Below are 25,641 nucleotides of genomic sequence, written 5' to 3' on the forward strand. Positions count from 1 at the left end.
ATCTCTGCAAGGCGTGATCCTAGCGAGTGGTGAGCCCTTCTAAGGAAGAGTCCAAACAGCACCGTCCTTTTTGTCCCTTGCCTAGCACAGAACCTACTAGGTTAGGTATTCGGAACTCAAGGAACTTTTGCAGAGTGAATCAATGAGGGGGGGGAGGGGCTCCCGGTCGGGCGAATACAATGGGGTGTGTAGAATAAGGCGAACCTCTAGGTTGGCCCCAACGTTCCCGGTAGTGTGAGTCCCAAGCTGACAGCACCACAGCAAGGGCCTACGCGATTCCCGGTTCTAGCGCGCCGGGTACTTTTCGGCGCAGCCCCACCCACCACGCACGCTCGCCTTTCCCCGCCCCTTCCGGAGGCTCGCCGTGCGCACGCGCCCTCCCGTCCGCGCTTTGTTGCGAAAGCAAGGGGGCGAGGTCCTGCGGTCCCGGCGCGCCGCGCGCATAGGCGCGGCGGGCGGGGCGGAGGATGGACGCGGTAGCGTCCGCTGCAACGGTTGGGGCTGCGCGTGAGAAGGTGGCGGTATAGGCACCCGGGCTGGTTGGAGGCCGGCGACGGCCGGGGCATGGCGGGAGACGGTCTCCGTTGGGCTCCCTGAGGTGCGCTCCCTGAAGTCCCGGGGAGCCGTGGTCCATGGGCTCGCTGAGCAGCCGAGTGCTGCGCCACCCGGGACGAGCCCGAGCCCAGCAGGAGCCGGGTTCTGGGGCGGGGGGCTCGACTCGCAGGCCGGAGGCTGGCGGCGATGCGGCCGGCCACGGCTTCTGTTACTGCCCGGGCAGCCGCAAGCGCAAGCGGAGCAGCGGGGCCTTCTGCTACTGTCACCCCGACTCCGAGACTGACGAGGATGAGGAGGAAGGGGACGAGCAGCAGCGGCTCCTCAACACCCCGCGCAGGTAAGTGCAGGGACGCGTCCGCACCTGTTGGGCGGTTCCAGGGCCGCGCCTGCGGATAAGCCCGGCGCCGGCTGCACTTCGGGGTGCGGTGCTGGCCAGCGGGTGAGGACCAGATGCGCCCTTGACCGGGAAGCGTGGGAGCCAGCCCGATGCGCGGCGGATGGGGAGCGCCTTAGGAGACGCCTGGCGTTCTGGATTATAAACCACAGACGCTGCCCGAGTGGCATTACAGCCCCAGGATGAGACTGGTAAACGCCAAGCCTCATTAAACCTCAGACTGGAACGGCTGGCTGGCCTTTGTCCTGAGTGGGTGGCAGGAGAATGAGTTGTTTTGCATCCGGTTACCTTAAGCCTCCCCCCGCTGTCTTCCACCAGTGTAAAGGGAAGTGATCACATACATGAGGAGTTCTCTTTAACTGTAAAGGCGAAGTTTATCAATACTGTACATGTGTTCCTTACCAGGAACAAAGTCAGAGTCTCTAGTACTTGAACGCTGGCCGTGGGTGTGTGTCAGTCAGTGCTGCAACTTGCTTAACCTTTTTTCAAAGAGTTGAAAAACAGGGTGTTTACTTGTGAATTAGAAAATCAGAATGTAGCTTATGCGTAGAATGTTTTCACATAAAGCAATCTGGTTGCCTTTTTTTTTTTTTTTTAAAGATAATCATTGGGGGGACGCCTGGGTGGCTCAGTTGGTTAAGCAGCTGCCTTCGGCTCAGGTCATGATCCCAGCGTCTTGGGATCGAGTCCCACATCAGGCTCCTTGCTCCGCAGGGAGCCTGCTTCTCCCTCTGCCTCTGTCTGCCATTCTGTCTGCCTGTGCTTGCTCTCTCTCTCTCTCTGATAAATAAAATCTTTAAAAAAAAAAAAAAAAAAAAAGATAATCATTGGGGTCACATAAATGTAATTTATTAAATGAAAGTTTAGAAAAATATTTTTAAAAGTTTGCTACACAAGTGTAACTTAACTATTGTAAAATAAAAGTATTATGGATTATGTCTGTTAATAGTTTGATATCTAAACAATCTTTTTCATAAGTTTTATATATGAGTGCTTGTATTTATTTACAAAAATGAACACCACCTTCACCTCCCCCCTCCCCCTTCACCCCCACCACCTTTGTGGAGAGTCAGTCTAATATAAGGAGCTCAGATTCTGAATTCTAGTCTGGACTCTGTGCTTAATAGCTTTAATTCCTCATAAGTAAAGTGGAGTTGATAATACTTGGCTTTTAGGGTTTGACGAATACTTGATTGTGTATAATGCGTGGTCCCTGATGTTGAAGCACTCAGTAAATAATTATGTCTCCTTGATAATTTGGCACCCTTTATTATTACAAAATGTCTCTCTTTGTCCCTAGTAAATTTCCATTATTACTTTCTTTTGATAAGTGTTTAAAAGGTACATCTTTTCCATTTTCCTTTTTTACCTGTATCTTTATAATAGATATTTTGGAGAGAGCATGTAATTGGGGTTTTTTTTTAATCCTTTAGGATAATCTCTGCCATTTAATTATTTTTTTAGACCACTTATATTTAATGCCATTATTGAAATCTATGTCAGGATCCATTCAAAAAAGAAATTATGCTGTAATTTGAACAGGGAAATTTTAATATAACCATTATTTGCAAGTAATGGGGAATTAACTACTGAAGGTAAACTACTGAGGTAAAGAGATCTCTAAAAATATACAGGAATAGAGGATTTAAAGGTGCAATCACAACTTCTCAGACTGAAACAGAATACCCAAGAAAGAAACAAATTTGGAATATAGCCATCTTTCCCCACCAGAGATTCAGATACTGGAGATGGTATGGCTATAGCCCACACTAGACGGTAGAGAAGTTTGCTGTGATGTGGTAGGCCACGGTGAGAAAGCAGGCAGCTGCCTGTTGGGATGCCAGCAAACTTGCCTGGAGCCTTTCTGGCCCACAGAGCCAAAAATATTTACTCTCCAGACCTTTATAGAAAAGCTTTGCCAACCCCTGAACTACGCGAGTTGGCTAGAATGGAAAGTCTTTAAAGCAAATACTTACTAGAAAATACATGGAGAATTTAGTATGTTTTGTTATCAGTGGAAGAGGCCTGGTTATTCAGCCTGGCATGGATGAGGAGTGTAAGAAAATATTAAGACCTAGAAATATGTGTGTTGGCACCAGTTATGCTCCCTGAGGTTGTCTGATGCACTCTGCCATCTTAGCCAACTACACCATGAAAAACTGTGGCTTCCAAGCCAAACTTCCACTTCATTCACACCTTTTGACAACTGTATTTTTTACTTTTATGTTAGATAACTATTAAAACTCGGCTGTTCTGTACCCAGATCTTCTGTGTTTGCTGTGCCTAGACTGTCTTTAAATTTTGAAACCAGTAAACAGTATTTGTTGTTAGAATTATGTAAATACTGTTCACCTCAAAGTCAAATAGTGTGATAGGATTATAAATGATACCTTCCTGGGTGCAGTGTCAAAACTCCTTGTTTTTCTATTGGAGACATTTTCTAACCTCACGTTTAAGTGCCATCTTTTTTCTACGTTCCATCAAGTGCTCAAATTCAGGCCCTGTTTTCATTTGTATCTTATTGCAATAGTTCCCATTTTCCTGGTTTCTAACTGCCTCCCCACTTCTCACCATTGACAAAAGAGTAATATTCCTTCATAATATATTCAGGTTTTCCTATCTTTCCAAACATAGTTTCATGGTGTTCTCCTCCAAACCCAAGACCCCTGCTCTTGAGTCCCTTCATCTTCCTGTTCCATTCTGGATCCATTGCTCTCCAGGTCTGAGCTTATCCTGGGACTTAATTTTACCACATCTCTAGGATTGGATCTACTGTTTCTGTAGTCTTTTTTTCTGTAGTCTTTTCTTTTCTGCGTCTTTTCTTTCTCGGTCATTTTAGAGAACTGCATCCTCCTGTATCTTCCTCAGAAGGATGCAAAAGGAGGTAATTCGGGCTTATCTAAATGTGAATTTAGGGGACGCCTGGGTGGCTCAGTTGGTTAAGCAGCTGCCTTCGGCTCAGGTCATGATCCCAGCGTCCTGGGATTGAGTCCCGCATCCGGCTCCTTGCTCGGCCACGAACCTGCTTCTCCCTCTGCCTCTGCCTGCCATTCTGTCTGCCTGTGCTTGCTCTCTCGCCCTCTCTCTCTGATAAATAAATAAAATCTTAAAAATAAATAAATAAATGTGAATTTAGACTTTCACTTTATTCATCCTTTGAGTATAGATATTTACAATAACTTCATATATAACTTCATACCATTGAGGACATTACTTCATTGTCTTCTAGCCTACAGTGTGGATGAGAAATTGGATTCTGGTCTAATTCTTTTTTCTTTGTAGGTGACCTTTTTTTCTCTGGAAATTTTGGGGTTTTTTTCTTTGGTATTTTGGAATTTAACTAGAATGTGCTTAAGTGTGGGTTTTTTAATGCCTCAATACTTGGCTGATCCTTACAATCTGGACACTAGTTTGGAGAAATTTTCTTCCATTAATCTCTTCCATGATTTCCTTTTTCCTGTTATCTTTGTTTTTTCTTTCTTGTGGACTCCTCTTAACCAGATTCTGGGTTTCTTGGATTCTACCTCTCTCTTTTCGTTTTTTTTTTTTTTTCTTTTTTCTTTTTAGTTTTTTTTGTTGTTGTTGTTGTTTTATATTCTGGGAAATTTCCTTAACTTTCTCAGTCAGCCTCTGTTTTGGCTTTGTAATTTTAGTAACCATGTTTTTAGTCTCTAAGAGCTCTTTTTTCCCTTGTTTCCTTTATCGTAGTATCCTGTTGTTTTATAAATGTAGTAATCTCAGATATTTAGCTACACTAATTTTAGAGTGTTTTAAGTTCTCTCTTCCCTGAATTAATATATTTCCTCTGGGGCCAGTTTCTCTCTTTTTAATAGTCCTCAGTGCTCCTAATTCTCTTCATGTTGTGTCATCCTTGCTTGTCTTTTTATATTTAAGAATGAAAAACGTGTGTGTGTGTGTGTTTTAATCGAGTAAACCTATTTCTACTAAGCCTTCCCTTTAAGTAGGAAGACTGACTACTAAATTGGATGATGGGGTGAGTGAGTTTGTTCAGAGCAGAGATTCCCAAACTTTTTTTGTTCACAGCACAGCAATTTTTTCTATGGTTCCTCTGGTCCTAAAGAAATATCCCATAGTTAGGTTCAAACTACTGCTTAATAGTAGTAGATAGCATGGTATCTGAAAGATGCATTGCTGCCCTCGAATATAAAATATTCTACACGCATCCCTGAGTTTGCTGTGGTGCTCCAGGTGCTTCGACACATAGTTTGGGGACCATGATTCAGGGTGAATGTGTCAAGAGCTCACAGGCTACAGATTTCTCAAACACCAGAATGAGGATTGCTTTGTCGGGTGCCAACACCTACACTAAAATCTTGGCTTTTCCTGAGAGATTTGTCCTCTCCTTCTTAGAAGAGCCTTGGAATCTTTATGTCTGAATTATCTGTACTCTGGTTGTCTGTATTCTTTGTTCATACACTGTGGAAGAGGCCATTAAAGGAACACGTTTCCCCATTTTCAGCCTCACTTTTACCCTTTTGCTTCTCCTGAGACCCCTCCCCTCAACCCACACAGGCTTCTGAAGGGCAGATGGGTTTCAGCCTCCATCCTAGACCTTCATGATGCATTCCGGGCTGTGGCTTCTGCTGCTCTTTTCAGGTGATAAGCCCACCCTTACTTTCTGCTGTTATGGGCTTAATCCTTTCTGTTCTTTTAATCTTTTATGTAATTTGGGGATGGTGCCATCAGGGACTGGAAGCTATATTGCCCCATTTATTTCTCAAAGTAACCCAGTAAGGTGGTTACTACTAATATCTTCTTTATATCTGGGGTAACTGAGCTATGGTGGAGCTGGGACTCAAACCCAAGTCTCTCCACTACCAAAGCATGTGCTCTTTTTACTGTCTGTTGGAAAGACTTGTCAAACACATTGGTTCAAAACATCATCTGAAACACTTCATTTTCTTAAAGATTAAAATTTTTTAACTACCAAGAAAACTTGTCAGGATTGGCCAGGAATATAAAAAGGTGTTCATCGGCCTCTGCCTAGGGCTTTTCTTATTCATTGGACCATCTTGAACAATGATTATCAGACTTTAAAAAATATATAATTCATCTTTTAAATGAAATCTTAACGCAGAAATCCCTAAGTTGTGATGCTGTTCTAGTTGAAGTTAGGTGAGGATGCCCAGGGTTTGTTCCCCAGCTCTCCCTGGTGGCCCTGAAGACACTTCTCCATTGAGCATAGTTTTGAAAACCTTTTATGTAAGGCTGCAAATCATTGGTCTAACGGGGGGAAAAAATGTTGTTTAACTAGTTTAAAATGTTTTGGTACCAAAATAAGATTAAATCTAAATTATTCTAAAAATTACTTGGGTAGGTAAAATTTTTACTCTTGTTCTCAGTTTTGTAGTTGCATAGAAGTATCATTGTAGTTGTATTGAGATCCTCCATAGTACTATTCTCTAAACGAGGAGGTAAGCAAAAATCACTGTGCTGATCTACAGGTAATTCACTTAGTTCAACAATCACGATTTGCAAAAATGATGCACAATGAAAGGTCCCATCTAGCCATTAACCCTCTTAGGAATAGAGTACCCTATTAGATAACTACTGTTATTAGTTTCTTAGGTACTAATGTAAATTTGAATATTACATGCTTCTGTCCTTTTACACAGAGGATAAGTTGGCTCTATTTCTTAGAAATTGAACAAAAGGAATATTTTGAGTTGCAGAATCAGTAAAACATTCAGTTTTACACATATATAAAATTTGCTTTTCGGGGCGCCTGGGTGGCTCAGTGGGTTAAGCCGCTGCCTTCAGCTCAGGTCATGATCTCAGAGTCCTGGGATCGAGTCCCGCGTCAGGCTCTCTGCTTAGCAGAGAGCCTGCTTCCCTCTCTCTCTCTCTGCCTGCCTCTCCATCTACTTGTGATTTCTCTCTGTCAAATAAATAAATAAAATCTTTAGAAAAAAAAAATTAAAAAAAAATAAAATTTGCTTTTCTTTTAACAGGAAAAAATTAAAGAGTACATCCAAGTACATTTATCAGACATTATTTTTGAATGGTGAAAATAGTGACATTAAGATTTGTGCTCTAGGAGAAGAGTGGAACTTACACAAAATATATTTATGTCAAGTAAGTATTTTATTTTTCTGTTTGAGTAAACAAGGTAGTTACTTAAAAATAGCTCAAACTCTTTCAAGTCATGTTCTTTCTAATTGCATTTCATAGCAGTCTCTTTGTACGGACAGTAGTTGTTTATAAGTCCTGTCATCTGATTTCAAAATCTTGTTTTATCAGAAATACAGCACACAGTTAGTATAGTCTAGAAAACAGATTTTGAATTTTCCTTGTCAACCAGACCAGCAAATATCTTTTGATCATTACTACAGTAAGGTTCTTATTTTGGTACCTTTTGTTGACAAAAGGGAAAAAAGTTAGGGAAAAATGTCTAAAGTTAAGATGGCTGAATTTTTTTTTAAATGTAATTATTTAAACTAGATGAACTTAGCCAAAATGTTATTTTGTAGATATGGTTGAAAATTAATAGAAAGTTCTTGACACTTACTCTTCTTTCCTTCTGGAAAATGCAGTTAAATTAAAGACCTAGCAAATACAGAGTAATTCATTTAGCTGATATACCTATTTGGTTTGTGTGCTGAAAATATTACCAACTTTGGTAATATTGTCACCCCAATTTAAAGGTTCAGAACTCTGAAAATGAAAGAAAATTTTGCTCTATTGGCTCAAATATTTTACTCATTTATTCTTTCATCAAATCTATCTATTCTTTCTTCAAATCATTGTTCTAGGCACTGGGAATAGAACAGTGAACAATTCAGTTTTTATCCTATGGAGTTTATATTTTCTCTCTTCTTCACCGTTTGACAGTAATTACTGGTAAGACAGTATAGTATAAGATTTTCAGTAGAAATATTTTAAAAGAACTTTTTCTATAAGAATTTAATCATAGCGGTTTTTATTTAATTTTTTTGAACAAGTTTACTTTGGCTTGAAATATATAGCTCAGGGAATATATCAGAATATTGGTCTCAACTTGAGGATAGGGTACATAACTTTTTTTTTTAATCACTGAAAGCAGTTTTGTGGATTTAAGGATGAGAATGCCTCAGTGAAGGCTTTCCCTCTCAAGAGCAACTATATTGATTATAGTATAAACCACATGCTGAAATATAGTAAGCCCCTAAGGACAGAAACAATGTTTTGTTTACTGCTATATTCACAGTGCCTTATACATACTAAGTATTCAGTAAAATTAGTTACTCTTTGATGTATTCCAAAGTATTCAAATTATGGAAGGTGCTATCTAGAAGGTAACTAAAGGCTTCATCCATTCTGGTACCTTTCCAAGAATTTAGGTCCATTCTGGAATTTTCTGACTAGATTAAACTTTAGATTAATCCTGATTTCTGGGGATCATCCCATTTATAGCCACCAACAGTAAGGATTTAACAGTAGGAAGGTTCTTAGTCTTCACTTCTTCTCAGTGCATGATCTTGTATTTACATTATGTGTTGTCATAGGTTTATGAGAGTCTTAAATATATGCTGTATTTTCTAAGCTTAAATTTAGAATGCCATTGAGAAGGAAAACATACCTGTAATAGACTTAGAAATTGTTTGAACTAAGTAAAAAAACTAATGTAAGGTTCAAAAGTAATATAGGAATTCAGTTCAGATAGTAATATGAGAATTTGGTTTAATTTTCATTAAATTGATACTAACCAAAGTATTTTGACATACCTAAAATATCCTTAATTTCATTATCCTATAGACAAATTTAGCTATTCTTTTTCTCCTAAAATAATATGGATTCATTTTGTTAGAAGAATTACTTGGAATTAGAAATGGGAAAATAATTTGGAAGACACAGAAAGTACTGGATAATTGGGTGTTTTGTTTTGTTTTTTAAGTCTGGCTACTTTTCTAGTATGTTCAGTGGTTCTTGGAAAGAATCCAGCATGAATATTATTGAACTGGAGATTCCGGACCAGAATATTGATATAGAAGGTAACCATCACTATAATTACTATTATTTAAAAATTATAACATAACCTTTTTATGCTTTTGGTAGAAAATAAATATTTTCTTCCAACCTTATAGGCTAGAAGAAAGCTTCATTTAATACCCCAGAGTGTCAGCTTTGTATTCATTTTCTCAGCTCCATAGTTTTTACCAATTCTGTTCTATCTGTTCCTAATCTACTTGTAGGCCTTATCAATCTGTTTACTGTTTACTGTTCATAATTATATTTGCCTGGGATACGGAGGATGTAGGGTGAAGGAGGGAAGAGTATGACTCTTTTTAAAAATCACATAGAAAAGCTGGTTAAAAAAAAAAAAAAAGGAAAGAAAAGAAAAGCTGGTATATAGTGTTTATTGATTATTTCCCATGTATGAAGACTTTCTCTGGGAACAAGAGGGTATGAATCATGTAATCAGTGTTTAAGAGCTCTGAGTTCTTAGATGAGGAAGCTGAGAGGCCCAGAGGATTTAGGGACTTATTTTAGGCCTCAGCAGTTTAGTAAGCCTCAGGGGTCCTGTCACTCTCCTAATTCCTGTTCCACTTCTCGTTCTCTGCTCCCCTCTTTGATTGCCCAAGTGTAAGTACCCAGTACTCACAACATAGGCAAAGAGAAAAGTTAAGGATATTTATAAAACACATGCAAGAGTGACAGTGGAGAGAAGGAAGGACAGGCCTAGATAGCTGTGGTGGCTCAGGGAGAGTGTTTCATGGAGTGGACCAGGTGCTATTCCCCACTCCCCAAGAAGGAAGCACTGAAACATCAGGGTTAAGATCATCATGGGGTCTGTGTTGCTTAATGATTGGTCTACTCAGGGTATCTTTATAAAACTTTTTCCAAGAGTATCTTAATATCAAGATTAGTTGTAGAAGAATTCAACTCTGTTAGGTAGAATAAATGGCAATTTGTAACATTGTTATTAAATTAGCACCATTAATCAGTTACCGTTCCTAGCATTTTAAATAGTGATACTTCTCTTAACCTTTTATGTATATACTACATTTTGATATATGTCTTCAAGTATAAAGATGGTCATTATTGTTATTTTTGTAATACTTTTATAGATGTCACTGTTATTTCATTCCCTGGGTCTACTTTGGCTTTCAGCACTGCAGGTTGCCTTTGGGTCGCTATATAGAGATGATGTCTTAATAAAGCCCAGTCGAGTTATTGCCATTTTGGCAGCAGCTTGTATGTTGCAGTTGGTGAGTATGCACATTCTTTAAAGAAAGGATCACAGTTGGATCTTTGTTTCAAAGTATATATTCTAGGGGCACCTGGGTGGCTCAGTGGGTTAAAGCCCCTGCTTTTGGCTCAGGTCATGATCCTGGGGTCCTGGGATCAAGCCCCGTGTCGGGCTCTCTGCTCAGCAGGGAGCCTGCTTCCCTTCCTCTCTCTCTGCCTGTGTCTCTGCCTACTTGTGATCTTTCTCTGTGTCAAATAAATAAATAAAAAATCTTAAAAAAAAAAAAAGTATCTATTCTAAAAACAAAAAGCTTAGCTTTTTATAATTTTTAAAAATAAAAATGAAATGTGTAAATATGTCATTTGTGATAAGTCACTTAAAATGCTTAACCCCCAAAAATATAAAGTAAAATGCTCAGTGAAAACCGATTTATTATAACTCAGGGGGTCATCCCGTCTGTGTAAGATGAATGCAAGCTATTTCAGTGTAGATACCTTAGAATTACTATAATGTAAGAGTTTACTTGTTTAAGTCCATTTACATATCTCTATTCATTAATGATTTATCTTGACTGTTATTAAGCAGATCACTTACGATTACAAATTTATTTAGGTCATGGGTTTGAAAAACATTGAGTGCCCACTTTGTCAACTTTTTCTTAATTATGAAATAATTGTGGTAAACCACATAAATATATATAATCCATTGGTAGAATGACAGATTTGTTCTTTCAACAGAAGTATATTGAGCAATGTGTCAAACTAGGCATAGGAATTTAAAGGTAAATTAAGACATAGTACCCGCCTTCAGGAAACTCACAATATAATGTGTGTGTGAAATGGGGGAGGGAGTGTTGATAAATAGACCCAAAGATAAAGTGAGAATTGCCCAGTATTATAGATACGATAATAAACATTCTGTAGGATTTAGCAGATGAACAGAGGGAGTGGTTAGTTTAGCTTGGTGGTACAAAGGAGGAGGTTGAGTTTTGAAAACTGAAAACGTATTTATCTTGCAAAAAAGAGGGGAAGGAAGCATTTTCTACAGAGCAAATTAATACTAAGAGATGTGAAACAGTAGAGGATCAGAGAATCTGAGTGGAACATGGCTCTAGCACAGAGATAAGAAGCTCCAGCACAATAAAAGAAGGGTTGCAGAGAGCATAACAGAGGCCAGACTGTGAAAATCCCTCTATACTTTAGACTTTATATGTAGGTACGCAAGTGAGGGATGGGACAGAGGGAGAGAATCCTCAAGCGGACTCTCTTCTAAGCACAGGACCCCATGGGGCTTGATCCCATGACCCATGAGACCATGACCTGAACTGAAAACAAGAGTTGGACACCCAACCAACTGAGCCACCCATGTTCCCCTTTTGGAAAAGGGGAACAATCAAAAGTTTTAGATCAAATCAAAAAGTTTTAGAAAGTTTACTTCAGAAGTTTTAGAAAGAATGCTTCAGAAATAACGTAAAGGATGTATTGAAAAAAAATGAGTACATTAGAGACAAAATCTTATTGCAGTAGTCCAAGTGAGCGTCTCAAGTAGGGCAGTAGCAATAAGCATGGGGAGGAAAAACGGGATCAAAGAAAGATTAATCAAGGGTAATCCACTGGACTTGGTGACAAGGTGTTAAGAGGAAAGTGGAGGAGGTTAAGAGGGGAGTAGTCTCAAATAACTTTCAGGTAAGTTTAAAATCCTTAAGGTCGGTCAGTATTTTATTTTGATCTTTAGAAAAAGTTCACTAAGTTTCCTTTTCTGTGACATTTGTATACTTATTTATTTGAAGTATTAGTAAATAGCTTGCTCAATATACTTAGCTGGGATCATTTAATTTTTTAAATTTGTCATCCTTTCAGTACTTATTTTTAACAAGTACACTTTATTTTCTAACATTAGTCCTTTTGGTTTTATCATAAACCTATTTTCTGCATCATCTTTATGACTTAACGTACTAACTTAATAATATACTTGCATGATGAATATGTTTCAGAAGTTTAGGTAAAAAGTGACATTCTTTCCATATATTGAATAAAATTAGTTCATTTGAAATCTTACATATAAACATTTCAGATTAATATTTTAGTGTAAATAGTAATGTATTTGTTTTAGGTGCATCTCTTAGAAGTTGATAAGTATTTTATACTTTAATAAACACTTTCTGATGATTCATACTGTTTACTTGTCTATCACATGGTCACCTGAGTATGTTAAAAGATCTTAATTTTAAAAGAACAGGCAAACCAGACATAATGCTGCTTAAATTTGCAAAGTTCCCAGAGAGGGGAAGAATAAAAAAGAAAGAGAATAGCAATATTCAGCTCTACTTTACTGCCTTACTGCTTTTACCCCCTCCATTCTGTTTTTCAATTCCAAGTATTTAGTTGAATACTTGCTGGATTTTTTTTTTTTCAATATTTTTATTGGACTTAAAAATTTAGGCTTGCTGCACTTAATGAGTTTTCTTTCTTTTCTTTCCTTCTTCCTTTTTTTTTCTTTTTTTTTACTTTTTAATATGTAAAAGCACATATTCAGAGCTAATTTTTCCCACGTGAAATGGGCCTTTCCAGTGCTTATTTATATTTACAGGATGGTTTAATACAGCAGTGTGGTGAGACAATGAAGGAAACAATTAATGTGAAAACTGTATGTGGCTATTACACATCAGCAGGGACCTATGGATTAGATTCTGTAAAGAAAAAGTGAGTTACCTTTTTTATTTTTCCTCCCATCCCACTTGTGGGAATTTGGCTGCTTTCGTTTCTTAAGAGAATGTATAGCTATAAGAAAGAAAAAAAAATAGGGGACTAGAATTTTGTTATAAAAAGTTCTTTTTTACATTTGGATGAATTAGTAAATTCCTTGAAAGTGTTGTCTTTGTAAATGACCATGGGTGGGTTATACATGCTTATACGTGGCTTAGAAAAACTCTGGTCACTCCATGTATTTTCTATTAATAGTTTTTAAGTAATAGGCATCATAGACATATTTATCAGCACACCTACTGGCAATGTTTTTAACTCCTGAGTATTATAGTACCCATTTTCAAATTAGAAAGAAAGTAATAGAAGTGTGAAGGCCCCTGCATAAATGATGTAACACCAACTTGAAATGTTTTCTTAATTAGAAATGCTCTTATTAATATAAAGAGAATATTTCCTTAATAACTGCTGACAAAAACAATACTAAATTTTTGGTTGTTAAATTTAAAAATTTGAGCATGTTCTGGCAAGACTAATTGTTTTTATTTTAACTGTAAGTCCTACTACATAAGACATAAACACAGGATTTTTTTTATGTATCATATAATAAATAATGCCATGTTTTAATTTCAGGTGCCTAGAATGGCTTCTCAACAATTTGATGACTCACCAGAATGTTGAACTTTTTAAGGAACTCAGGTATTTTAATTTTTAATAACATTGTAATTAATCACGCTAAAATAATGGTTATTTGTTAAAGTATGCATTTGCTTTATACAAAAATATATTACTTACGAAAAGTGAATAATTTCATGAAAGGTATCTTGACATCTATGAACTGAAGAAATGCTTCATGAATTTGTCATAAATAATATGTGTATTATGTCTACTATTTTAACTAATTTTGATTGAATAATTCACTGTTACTATAAAACTATAGAAAAATGTCAAGTGTTACCTTACCTTTGCTATGCTCTGAGAGAATCTAAAAGTTTGTTTTTTTTGTGTTTTCTTTTGTTTTTTAAAGATTTTATTTATTTGACAGAGAGCAAGAGAGACAGCCAGAGAGGGAACACAAGCAGGGGGAGTGGGAGAGGGACAAGCAGGCTTCCTGCAGAGCAGGGAGCCCAACTCAGGGCTCAATCTCGGACCCTGGGATTATGACCTGATATAAAGGCAGCTGCTTAATGACTGAGCCACCCAGGTGCGCTGAGAATCTAAAAGTTTAAAAACCTTCTTTACCATTTCAAAATTTAAGTTTTAAAGATTTTATTTTTAGTAATCAGACCCAGTGTGGGGCTTGAACTCAGAGCCCTGAGATCAAGAGTTGCATGCTCCAACTGAGCCAGTCAGGCACCCCTGCAAAATTAAGGAAGTTGTTTTAAACTTTCTGCTAGGCCTGATGAAGTCAAATTCACAATGAGGTTGGCCTTTTGAATAACATCGGCTGATAATTCCTTCCTGCCTTCCTTCAACAAACACTTCTTGAATGTCCGCTATATACGAAGGTACTCTGTTAGGTGCTGTGAAGGATGCAGAGGTGATTATGTCATGGTTTCTGCTCTCGAAGAGATGAGTCCTGTGATGTCAACTTCACTGATTTGTTGGGGTTTTTTTTGTGGGTTGTTTTTTTTTGTTGTTGTTTTTCTTGCAAGGGTGGGTAGGGAAGTGGTGGGGGAAAAGATAAACATTTTTACATTTAAATACAATATGGAATAGAGAGAATTCAAGTTTCTTTGAGCTTTAAAGATGAAATACAAGAAATCATAGAAATGTTATTTTTTTGACTAAGACCCATTTCCTGGATTCCTGGGTCCTTTCCTTTCCTCTGCCCTTACGAGGTAACGGGTAAAAAAGTTTGAGAAGTGTTTTTCTGCAAAAAAAAATCATTACCTAATAATGGCAAGGTATAAACAAAGCTCTGCATTATGTTTGGTTTGAAAATCATCAGGGTACCTGGGTGGTTCAGTTGGTTAAGTGTCTGCTTTCAGCTCAGGTCATGATCCCAGAGTCCTAGGATCAAGCCCCACATCTGGCTCCTTGCTCAGTGGGGAGGCTGCTTCTCCTCCCTCTGCCTGTCACTCTCCCAGGTTGTTCTCCATCTCTCTCTCTGTCAAATAAATAAAATCTTAAAAAAAAAAAAAAGAAAGAAAAGAATTGGGAACAGTTTAATCTTTTTCCTTTTTTAAATTTCTCATTGAGGTCTTTCAAAAAGAAGATAAATTGTAGTGGCCATCTTAAAAACCTAGAGGTTCTTCTGGTTTTTACGGCTTAAAGGAAGGGGGAGAAACAGCTGGTGATACCAAGTTTAAACTAATACATATTTCTTGATATTGCTCTTTAAAAGTGATGAAAACATGCTTTAAGACTAAGCAATTCTCTTAACCCTCAATGTTAAAGGTTACTTTGAACATACAGATGTTTCAGTGAATTTTGATGAATGCCTTTTTTTTTTTTTTTAAACAATGAATGGGCCGGAAAGGCAAAATAGGAACACTGCCACTCTATCAGGGCATAACAAAAGATACCTCATTGAGACCTTTTTTTAACTTGATTAATCAGCAGATCAAAGTTCTTTGTTTTCCTGTCAGTTCAAAGAAAGACCTTTCAGAGGATTCTCTCTGAATTAAAATATACTTGTGCTCAGATAGGTTATTTCTGTCTAAGATTCTTTGTGTTGGGCAAAAAGACTGATGTCATTTTCTTTTCATAAGAAAGACTTAAATTTTTTAGTTCCACCAAGATGTTTTAGCCGTGCATGAGGATAAACTCACTATACCTCTCTTTTTCTTTTCTAGTATAAATGTCATGAAACAGCTCATTGGTTCATCTAACTTATTTGTGATGCAAGTGGAGATGGATGTGTACACAGCTCTTAAAAAGGTATTGACATAATAGTATGTAAGGGCATCACCTCAGCATTACTTATAATAGTGAAAAACTGGACACAGCTGGTGTCCAGTGATAAAGGTATGGTGTAAATATAAGAAATGCTAAAGGAAATATGCCAAAATGTTTAAAAAAAACTTTGTTTGCTAACATGAGTGATTTTAATTTCATTCTTTATACTTGTCAACCTTTAAAGTACAATAGCCAGTTATTTTACCAGCAAAATGGATTTATTTGGGAATAGTAGAGCAGTTGGACTTTGGGACATGTAAGCTGTAACAAACCATAAGCAAGTCCAGACCTCAAGGGAGAGGGACACTACTTTATCAAGAGAAAGAGGAAGTTGGGAGGGGCTGCTTTGAATGAATCAAAATCCCTTGGAGAAAAGCTAGAGTTGTGTGTTGCCTGTATCTTCTTATTGACTGAGCTTGTTGCTGGCCAAGAAGAAATTCTTCCTTTCTCCTACTAAAATGGTAGAGTTGGCTTCTTCCTATTGGGAATGCAAGGTACCTCTCTTACTGTTGGGTCTGCAGTTGATATCAAGCTGTGGGCCATGAGAGCTTGCATCCTATTTCCTTTGCTTGGTTTTACATACTTTTCTATTCTAGAAGTATGTTTCTGTTTTTTTCCCACATGTTTTTCAACAACAAGCATGCTGTTATGTTATTTACATAGTCAGAAATGTTAAATGTTTTATATGGTTTTCAGAAATGTTTTCAAAGTTGAATTAATGACTTCATGATGAAATTTTCACTTTTTCTAGAAAATGGTAAAATTCTTTAAAGACCTTATTTGCACTTCAGGCATATGTTTCATTTCATACTTTTGAATCATCCTTTTTTTTTTTCTTTTTTATAAATTATTTTTATTAACATATAATGTATTGTTTGCCCCAGGGGTTACAGGTCTGTGAATCATCAGGCTTACACATTTCACAGCACTCACCATAGCACATACCCTCCCCAATGTCCATAACCCAGCCACCCTGTCCCTAACCCCAACCCCACAGCAACCCTCAGTTTGTTTCATGAGATTAAGAGTGTCTTATGGTTTGTCTCCCTCCCGATCCCATCTTGTTTCATTTTTTCCTTCCCTGCCCCCCCGCAACCCCCTGCCCTGCCTCTCAAATTCCTCATATCAGAGAGATCATATGATAATTGTCTGAAAGGTTTTAACATCTTTAAAGTGATTTTATTTTCACAACTCTGAAGTGACAAATCAGCTATCTTTCTTGTTCTGTAGATGATAGGACTTAGAACTCTTACAGTTACTAAGTGGCAGACTTGAGGTAGAACCCAGGTTTGTGAGTCCTAGTTCATTGCTTTTCCCACTGAATAATTTTGCTTTTAGCCTTTTGTCACCAGCAACAGAGTCTCCATTTAACACAGCTTCAAAATCTGAGAATGAGGGACACCTCGGTGGTTCAGTGGGTTAAAACCTCTGCCTTCGGCTTAGGTCATGATCCCAGGGTCTTGGGATCAAGCCCCGAGTGTCGGCTGGCTCTCTGCTCAGCAGGGAGCCTGCTTCCTCCTTTCTTTGCCTGCCTCTCTGCCTACTTGTGATATACTCTCTGTCAAATAAATAAATAAAATCTTTTAAAAAAAAAAAACTGAGAATGAGACACGTTCTAAGTTGTATCATTGCAATTGCTTATTTTGTGGTTGAGATGACTTTTATTAATGTTGTGTTTTGGGGCACCTGGGTGGCTCAGTGGGTTAAGTCTCCGTCCTCGACTCAGGTCATGATTTCAGGGTCCTGGGATCAAACCCCGCATCGGGCTCTCTACTCAGCCCTGCTCCCCCGCCCCCGCCCCCCACCTGCTGCCTCACTGCCCTCTTGTGATCTCTGTCAAATAAATAAATAAAGTCTTTAAAAAAAAGAAGAAAAAGGTTGTGTTCGTCACATCCCACCCCCACCCCCTACCCGCGCCGCAGGGGAGTTTAGTAACTGAGTTGGAGGGGTAGACAGGCCATTTCTGTCTCTGAGCCAGTGGTAGCATTCATTGTTTCCTATTGTTGTAATTGCTCTTATGCCAGTAGTGATAAGTGCTTACTGTGTGCCAGGCACGATCAAAGTAAGTTACACATAATAATTCTTTTAATGTCCTATGAGGTATCATGTTCATTTTATAAATGAAGAAATTAAGGCCCAGAAAAATCAAGTAATTTGCCCAGCTGTAATTGGCAGGGGAAGGATTTAAAAACCCATGCCCCTAACTGGTCTGTATACTACCTCAACAGTAATAAAACAATAAGAAACTCCTTTTTCCTTTTTAAATAAATTATTATCAAATTATTTATTAAATTAATATTAAGTAATTAGGATTATTTTATAACCTTAATGATACTTAGCAAAATTGAGTTAATAGATGAGTAGAATAAATGAGTGTAAAATCACTAATGTAATATATATTAAACCTTTAGCATTTTAATTGTGTAACTATACTGCGTTTGAGGCCTTAAATACTTCAGGAATTCATTTATTCTTTATCACACAGTTTTAGTTTTTATCATTGGACCACGACTAAAACGACTAAAGGACTGTGGAACTTTGGACCATGATGAAAGGGAGTGAGGGGCAAAGGGAGAGCGAGGGAGAAGGAGCGAGGAAGAGAGAGAATTTAAGCAGGCTCAATACAGTGTGGAGCCCAATGTAGGGCTCAGTTTCACAACCCTAAGATCATGACCTGAGCCGAAGTGAAGAGTCAGATGCTTAACCAGCTGAGCTACCCAGGTGCCCCAGAGCTATGATGAATTTAAAGCTTGTAAGCATTCATAGAACAGTCCTACTTCTTTCAGTTTCATGTACTAGAAATTAATTTTTTTAGATATTACGTTTTAAGGTGGAAGCAGTATGAATGTAAAATCGTAACATGATGAAATCTTTTTTTTTTTTTTTTTTTTTAAAGATTTTTTATTTATTTATCAGAGAGAGAGATGGGGAGAGAGCAAGCACAGGCAGACAGAATGGCAGGCAGAGGCAGAGGGAGAAGCAGGCTCCCTGCCGAGCAAGGAGCCCGATGTGGGACTTGATCCCAGGACGCTGGGATCATGACCTGAGCCGAAGGCAGCTGCTTAACCAACTGAGCCACCCAGGCGTCCCGAACATGATGAAATCTTATAATTTCTTTCTTAAATTTGCTTTTTTAACGTAGTGGATGTTCCTTCAACTTGTGCCTTCATGGAATGGATCTTTAAAACAACTGTTGACTGAGACAGATGTCTGGTTTTCTAAGAGGAGAAAAGGTATGCTTGAAATTTTTATTAAGCACTTATTTTGAGAGTCTTTTTAATTGAAATTTATTAAAATCGGGTCCTAACTTATTGGTAGATCTAGAGAATTTTAGATCTGGTGAAGACTTCAAGCAGTTATCTAATTCAGCCCCTAATTTAAATTGAGAAAAGTAAAGCTGGATAAGAAAAAAATGCCTTGCATGTATTAACTGAATTATTATTCCTTGAACTAACACCATAGTTTGACTCCCCAAAGTATCACCTTTCCTATTTTATCACCAACAGGTGTTTGTCCACACTGAATTTTCTGTAACACATTAACCCTGTCTATCAGGCAACAGTTCTTAACAAAGGGGGGGTCCCATCTACAGGCTTCAGTTTGTAACTAACCCCCAAAAGTGTATGCAGAACTTTATGTGTATGCTTGTGTTGCATCTGTTTTGCAAGGTGAGAACTTCCATAATTTTTGTCAGATTCTCGGAGAAGACTGATCTGAATAAATTCATAAAGATCTACTGCCATTAAACTCTTACTGGGATAGAGGTGGAACATGCAATGTATTTATTTTTTATTTTGCTAAAACAGATAATAGGGAAGGAACTTCAGGTGCAAAGAAGTGGGTAAATCATAATCCTTAGTTCATGATTTTCTTAGTTCACAGTCATTTTTAGCCCATGCATGGCTACATTTTTTTTTATTATTTTTAGTAATATATTGAACCCCCACAAACTCATCTTCAAGGACTAGAACATTTGTAACTTCAGTCTACTCCTGTGCTTCTTTCCTGTTGTGTCTCTCTGACTTTCCCAACCACTATCTTGAATTTTGTGTTTATTATTCCCTTAAAAAAAAAATGTTATTGCATAACGAATGTATGTCTTAATATACTGGTCTCTGAAAAAAATAATCCCTGATTTGCAGCGTTTTAAAATTTCCATGATACAAATTCTCACAGTGTGGCCAGTTCCAAGCTACCACTATGACATTATTGGCACTGAATGCCTAGTTGAGAGATGAAATGCACCCATCAGCTCCTATAAGCCAGTGCAATCCATCTCCAGCATACCATTAGACAGTATATCATTCGATTTTAGTTGGTATATTTTAGTTGCTCTTTCAATACATATGTTGCAGATCAATGGCTATAGTGTCTTTGCATCTTATTTTGTATTTTAAGAGAGTTAATGTATTAGCTAGTAGTGTTTATCATAAAACAAAAATTAGATGAACCCCAAGAGACAAATCCATGTCCTGCGTAATCTTATGAAGACCATTATGTTTGGCATTTGAGCCCTGGAGTTTCACTGGAGTGTTCAGTCCCTGGGAAGAGGGTTTCTAGAGAGATACTGTAATCCTAACTACTGTTCTCAAACCATCCTTTCCCAAACCTGCGGCACTGGAAGCTCCAAACCCCAGAACTAGGTGTACACCTGAATTCCTAGCCCAGAGGCCACTTGGGACCAAAATTAATTTCCTGGGGCTTCTTCCTAAATCTCTAAGTTTTTATCCATATACCACAGGTTTATATAATCTTTGAAAACTAGTTTATTTGTGTTCTAATCGACATACATGTGTGTATATCTGTGTGTATGAGCATGTGCTTGCACGTGTGTGTGTGTGTCTGTGTGTGTCTGTGTGTGTATCTCTCCCTGCCCATAAAAACATTTAGGAATAAAATAGATTTGAAAACAATGCCTATTGAATTTAAACTGTTTTTTAATAGATTTTGAAGGTATGACCTTCCTTGAAACCGAACAAGGAAAACCATTTGTGTCAGTATTCAGACATTTAAGGTTACAGTATATTATCAGTGATTTGGCCTCTGCAAGAATTATTGAACAAGATTCTCTAGTACCTTCAGGTAAGAGAACATGACTTAATTATGACTTTAAGTATTATCTTTCTGATTATAATAGTAATACATGTCATAGAAAAGAGTAAAAAGAGAATAGAAATTACCTTTAATCCCAAAAAGATTACACATTTTTGTACCAAAGTGAAATCATACTACATAGGTAATTTTCTGTGTTCACATTCTATATTGAGTATTTTCCCTTTAGGCACTACCGAGGCTATTTAAATGACTCTAGTTTTTGTGATACAGTTTTGTTTTGTTTTAAATATGAGCAAAGAGAAACTAATCCCATCATCTAGAATGAGTATCTTGATGAATTCTTCTAGTCCTCTTTATTAATATGTATACATTGAAATAAAAACAAAAGTATACTATGTACCAAGTTTATATATTATTATGGGTTTTCTTTAATCTGATTAAAGTGTAATAGTACACTATTTTAGACCAGACTTTTACTTTATTTTTTGAATGGGCCATATGCAGTTTATTAATATGCAAAATAAGTTTGATTTATTTTCTGAGATGCTTCACTAGGATTGTTTTGGACCCAACTTGACTTTCCCTTCTATTATTTTTTCTGGATTTTTACCTCTAGACCAGACTTTTAAAAATGAGTGTTGAGGGGTGCCTGGGTGGCTCAGTGGGTTAAAGCCTCTGCCTTCAGCTCGGATCATGATCTCAGGGTCCTACGATCGAGTCCCGAGTCAGGCTATCTGCTCAGCAGGGAGGCTGCTTCCTTCTCTCTCTCTCTCTGCCTGCCTCTCTGCCTACTTGTGATCGCTTTCTGTCTAATAAATAAATAAAATCTTAAAAAAAAAAAAAAAAAGAGTGTTGAAGTATTTCAAGTATACTTATACAACATTTGGTTGGGAATAAGTAAAAGAAGAAAAATAAATACGGTACTGGGGCACCTGGGTGGCTCAGTGGGTTAAGCCTCTGCCTTCAGCTCAGGTCATGATCCCAGGGTCCTGGGCTTGAGCCCCTCGTCAGGCTCCCTGCTTACCAGGGAGCCTACTTCCCTTCCTCTCTCTCTGCCTGCCTCTCTGCGTACTTGTGATCTATGTCTGTCAAATAAATAAAATCTTTTTAAAAAATAAAATAAATAAATATGGTACTAAGCCAAGTCTACCTATATTATTAATAAATTTCTTTAAAATTTCAGTTTTACATAGACTTGTGCAAAAAATGGTTTGCTTTATTAAAGGAAAAAAATTATAACTTTTATTCCATTTAGACTGAATTAAAATCTCTTTTTAATATGTTGCCTAAATCTAATATGCCAGAATTATTTTTTAAAGAATTATTTATTTTAGAGAGTGAGCTAATAGGCAGGAGGGCCAAAGGGAGGGGAAGAGAGAATCTCAGGCCGACTTCACGCAGAGTGCCAAGGTAGAGCTCTCTCTCACAACCCTGAGATTACAGTCTGAGCTGGAACCAAGAGTTGGATGCTTAAACCAACTGTGCCATGCAGGCACCCCCCAAAATTATATTTTGAGTGTGCATGATATATCTGATAATTTATCTCCCACTAATTAGATAATTTAATAAAACAATTTATTCAGTTTTCTATAAAAGTTACATAAAAACTGAAAATATTACTTTAGGTATGTTTCTTATAAAAATTAATATGATCTATGAAAAGGAAATGCAAGAATCTACTTTTAACTAAAACTTTAAGTCCTAATTTGTATGCATGTAATCTGGGGCACCTTGGATGGCTGAGTAGGTTAAGCATCTGCCTTCGACCAAGGTCATGATCCTAAGTTCCTGGGATCGAGCCCCACATTGGGCTCCCTGCTCAGTGAGGAGCCTGCTTCTCCTTCTCCCTCTGTTGCTCTCCCTGCTTGTACACTCTCTACCCCACCCCACCCCTGGTCAAATAAATAAATAAATAAAATCTTTTAGAAAATAATAAATGCATGTAATCTAAGTAGGGTTTATCCTAAAGGAGAGCAAAATAGCCTTTACCACACTAAAATCATTAAGCCCAGGGACACCTGGGTGGCTCAGTTGGTTGGACGACTGCCTTCGGCTCAGGTCATGATCCTGGAGTCCCGGGATCGAGTCCCGCATCGGGCTCCCAGCTCCATGGAGAGTCTGCTTCTCCCTCTGACCTTCTCCTCGTTCATGCTCTCTCTCACTGTCTCTCTCTCAAGTAAATAAATAAAATCTTTAAAAAAAAAAAAAGCAATAAATAAAGCTGGTAGTTTTTATTTTATAAAATGCTATAACAATATGGGCTTAATGATTTTTTTTTTTTTTTAAGATTTTATTCTGGGATCATGACCTGAGCCGAAGGCAATCGTCCAACCAACTGAGCCACCCAGGCGTCCCTATTGCTATTTTAAACTTGAGTTTAGAAATGGTCGGGGTGCCTGGGTGGCTCAGTGGGTTAAGTCTCTGCCTTCGGGCTCAGGTCATGATATCAGGGTCCTGGGATCGAGCCCTACATCGGGCTCTCTGCTTAGCCGGGAGCCTGCTTCGAAGCCTCCCCAACCCCTCTCTGCCTGCCTCTCTGCCTACTTAGGATCTCTGTCTGTCCAATAAGTAAATAAAATCTTTTTTTTAAAAAAAAGGGAACAATTTTATCAAGTTCTTAAAATTTTTAAATGCTTTATGTTCTTCAATATTTATTATTATTCTTTTATGCTTATTTTTCTATTTTAGAATGGCTGTCTTCAGTGTACAAACAGCAGTGGCTTGCTATGCTCCGGGCAGAACAAGACAGTGAGGTGGGGTAAGTATGTTCGATCATAACACTGTTGGTAAAAAGCAAACAAATCCCAAACAGGGATTTTCTGCTGTGAATTTTTTTTTTTTTTAAGATTTTATTTATTTGACAGACAAAGATCACAAGTAGGCAGAGAGGGCAGAGAGAGAGAAGAGGAAGCAGGCTCCCTGTGGAGCAGAGAGCCTGATGTGGGGCTCAATCCCAGAACTCTGGGATCATGACCTGAGCCGAAGGCAGAGGCTTTAACCCATTGAGCCACCCAGGCACCCCTCTGCTGTGAATTTTTAAATGCATTTATTATATTGAAAAATTAAGAGATGTTAAAGTAGAAAGAAGATCATTAATCAATTTTTATTCTTATATTTCTATAACATGATCAGTATTATTAATAATCTTTCTGGTCAATTAATGGAACATTTGAATAGTCATTTGCTGTATTTGTAAAAATTGAGTAATTCATAAACTGTTTCACCTAGTGTTGTATAATGATTTTCTTTCAACATATGGAAATACAACTTGGAATAATGCTTCCACCAAGCCTGATTTTCATATTTCTATGTAGGTAAAGCTACTTTTATTTGTGGTAGTATTATAAAATTCTAATTCTTATTAATTAGCTAATAAGTGTTTTGAAGATCTTTGAGTCTGAAATGAGTTGACATAATCCAGTTATAGATGCCCCCCCCCCCCCGAAAAAATATTTCTGTGCTTTTTTTCATCTGAAGGGAAAGCAGATTATCTGTTCTTTTGATGTGCTTTGCAGGTCACAGACGTGCTTCCACACTTATTATTTGATCTATATACTGGCTCCTTGGTATAGACCGTGTGAGCAGACAGTCCATCCGAGAGTGTATGTGACATTTTTGCCCCAATCTCTTTTTAACCCATTTTTATACACCAAAAGACCTGCTAAAATATATGACCTGTTATGTTTATATCCAAACAGTGACTGTATGAAAGTGTTATATAAACTCATGGTAATGATTATGAGGTTATTTTCCAGGATTCTTGGTTTCTGCTTTATTGATAATTTATTTTCGATCTTTTTCCAAATATATTCACAGCACTCTTATCCTACATAAATATAGTAAGATTGTTGAAATAGAAATAATAAATCAAAAAACAACAAAAAGAAAGTTAATTATGTAATGAAATTCAGATATGAAGCCTTTTGTAATATATGAAATATTTTCAAAATCATCCTCATTCTTTTATATATTCAGTTTTTAGATGTTAGGTGTTCTTATTTTTTAACCTTTCCCTTATCTGTATCTATGAACTGAACATAGAATCTGACTAAGAAACTGAGCTGGACTGAGTGGGTTTCCTCCCCTCAGAAGTGTATGTAGGTGTATAGCACTGCGACAAAGTGCTCTGTTTCATAGATACTGAGCCCCTCCTCATTGCTGCAGGGCTACTAAAGTGAGAAAGTGTGTTTCTGGGGTGTTAGGTTATAATGTAGTGAAGTCTACATCCAAGGTTCTCCTCTTCCATGCTCTTCCACACTGCCGACAGGTTATCTTTCTGAAGCAGAAATAGAATTGTGTCACTTCCTGGCTTAACTGTGTCTCAGGATCTGATGATAGGGACAGTTGTTATTCTTTGTGTGTGATCTAAGCATTTTTTAAAATTCCTCATTCTTAAGAAATTCATACTGAACTATTTACAGATTAAAGGATATTTCTGGAGAATTAGCCTCCAAACAGTCAGGAGGGATATGGGGAGAAGTGGGCTTAGAATAAAACTGAAACAAGATTAATGAAGCTAGATGGTTAGAACATTAAGCCTATTATACTGTTTTATCCACTTTTAGGTTTGAAATTTTTCGTAATAAAAAATGTGAAAGTAACAGAACTAATGCCTGGAAACTCTCTACCATCTACAGGAAAAGTTGAAACTCTTATTAGCATTGCATGAGGGGCCCATCCATAGTCCATCCCAAATGTCTTTCACTTCATCCCATCACGTGCTCATCTTAGGCTCTAGCTGTACTAAATTCTTCATACATTATTATTTTTTTATGCTCCAGATTCTTCTTACCTACTATACCTTCTATCTGGAATGCCCTTCACCTGCATAGAATCCCACCCTT

General features: G+C 37.7%; 1 protein-coding gene across 1 annotated transcript in view; it reads left to right on the forward strand.

Moving 5' to 3' along the window:
* The first annotated feature begins 390 nt into the window (after positions 1–390).
* The window catches only part of GMCL1 (germ cell-less 1, spermatogenesis associated), a 40,286-nt gene continuing 15,035 nt past the window's right edge, over positions 391–25,641 (forward strand). Inside the window, exons 1-10 of the mRNA XM_059187901.1 lie at positions 391–892; positions 6,922–7,045; positions 8,844–8,940; positions 10,061–10,158; positions 12,729–12,841; positions 13,475–13,540; positions 15,640–15,724; positions 18,885–18,975; positions 20,687–20,824; positions 23,486–23,555. Of these exons, the coding sequence (XP_059043884.1) occupies positions 633–892; positions 6,922–7,045; positions 8,844–8,940; positions 10,061–10,158; positions 12,729–12,841; positions 13,475–13,540; positions 15,640–15,724; positions 18,885–18,975; positions 20,687–20,824; positions 23,486–23,555 (1,142 nt within the window). The 5' untranslated portion in view covers positions 391–632. The remainder of the gene's footprint in view (positions 893–6,921; positions 7,046–8,843; positions 8,941–10,060; positions 10,159–12,728; positions 12,842–13,474; positions 13,541–15,639; positions 15,725–18,884; positions 18,976–20,686; positions 20,825–23,485; positions 23,556–25,641) is intronic.

This window comes from Mustela lutreola, chromosome 9, assembly GCF_030435805.1.
Source record: "Mustela lutreola isolate mMusLut2 chromosome 9, mMusLut2.pri, whole genome shotgun sequence".
In the NCBI taxonomy this organism is placed as follows: Eukaryota; Metazoa; Chordata; class Mammalia; order Carnivora; family Mustelidae; genus Mustela; species Mustela lutreola.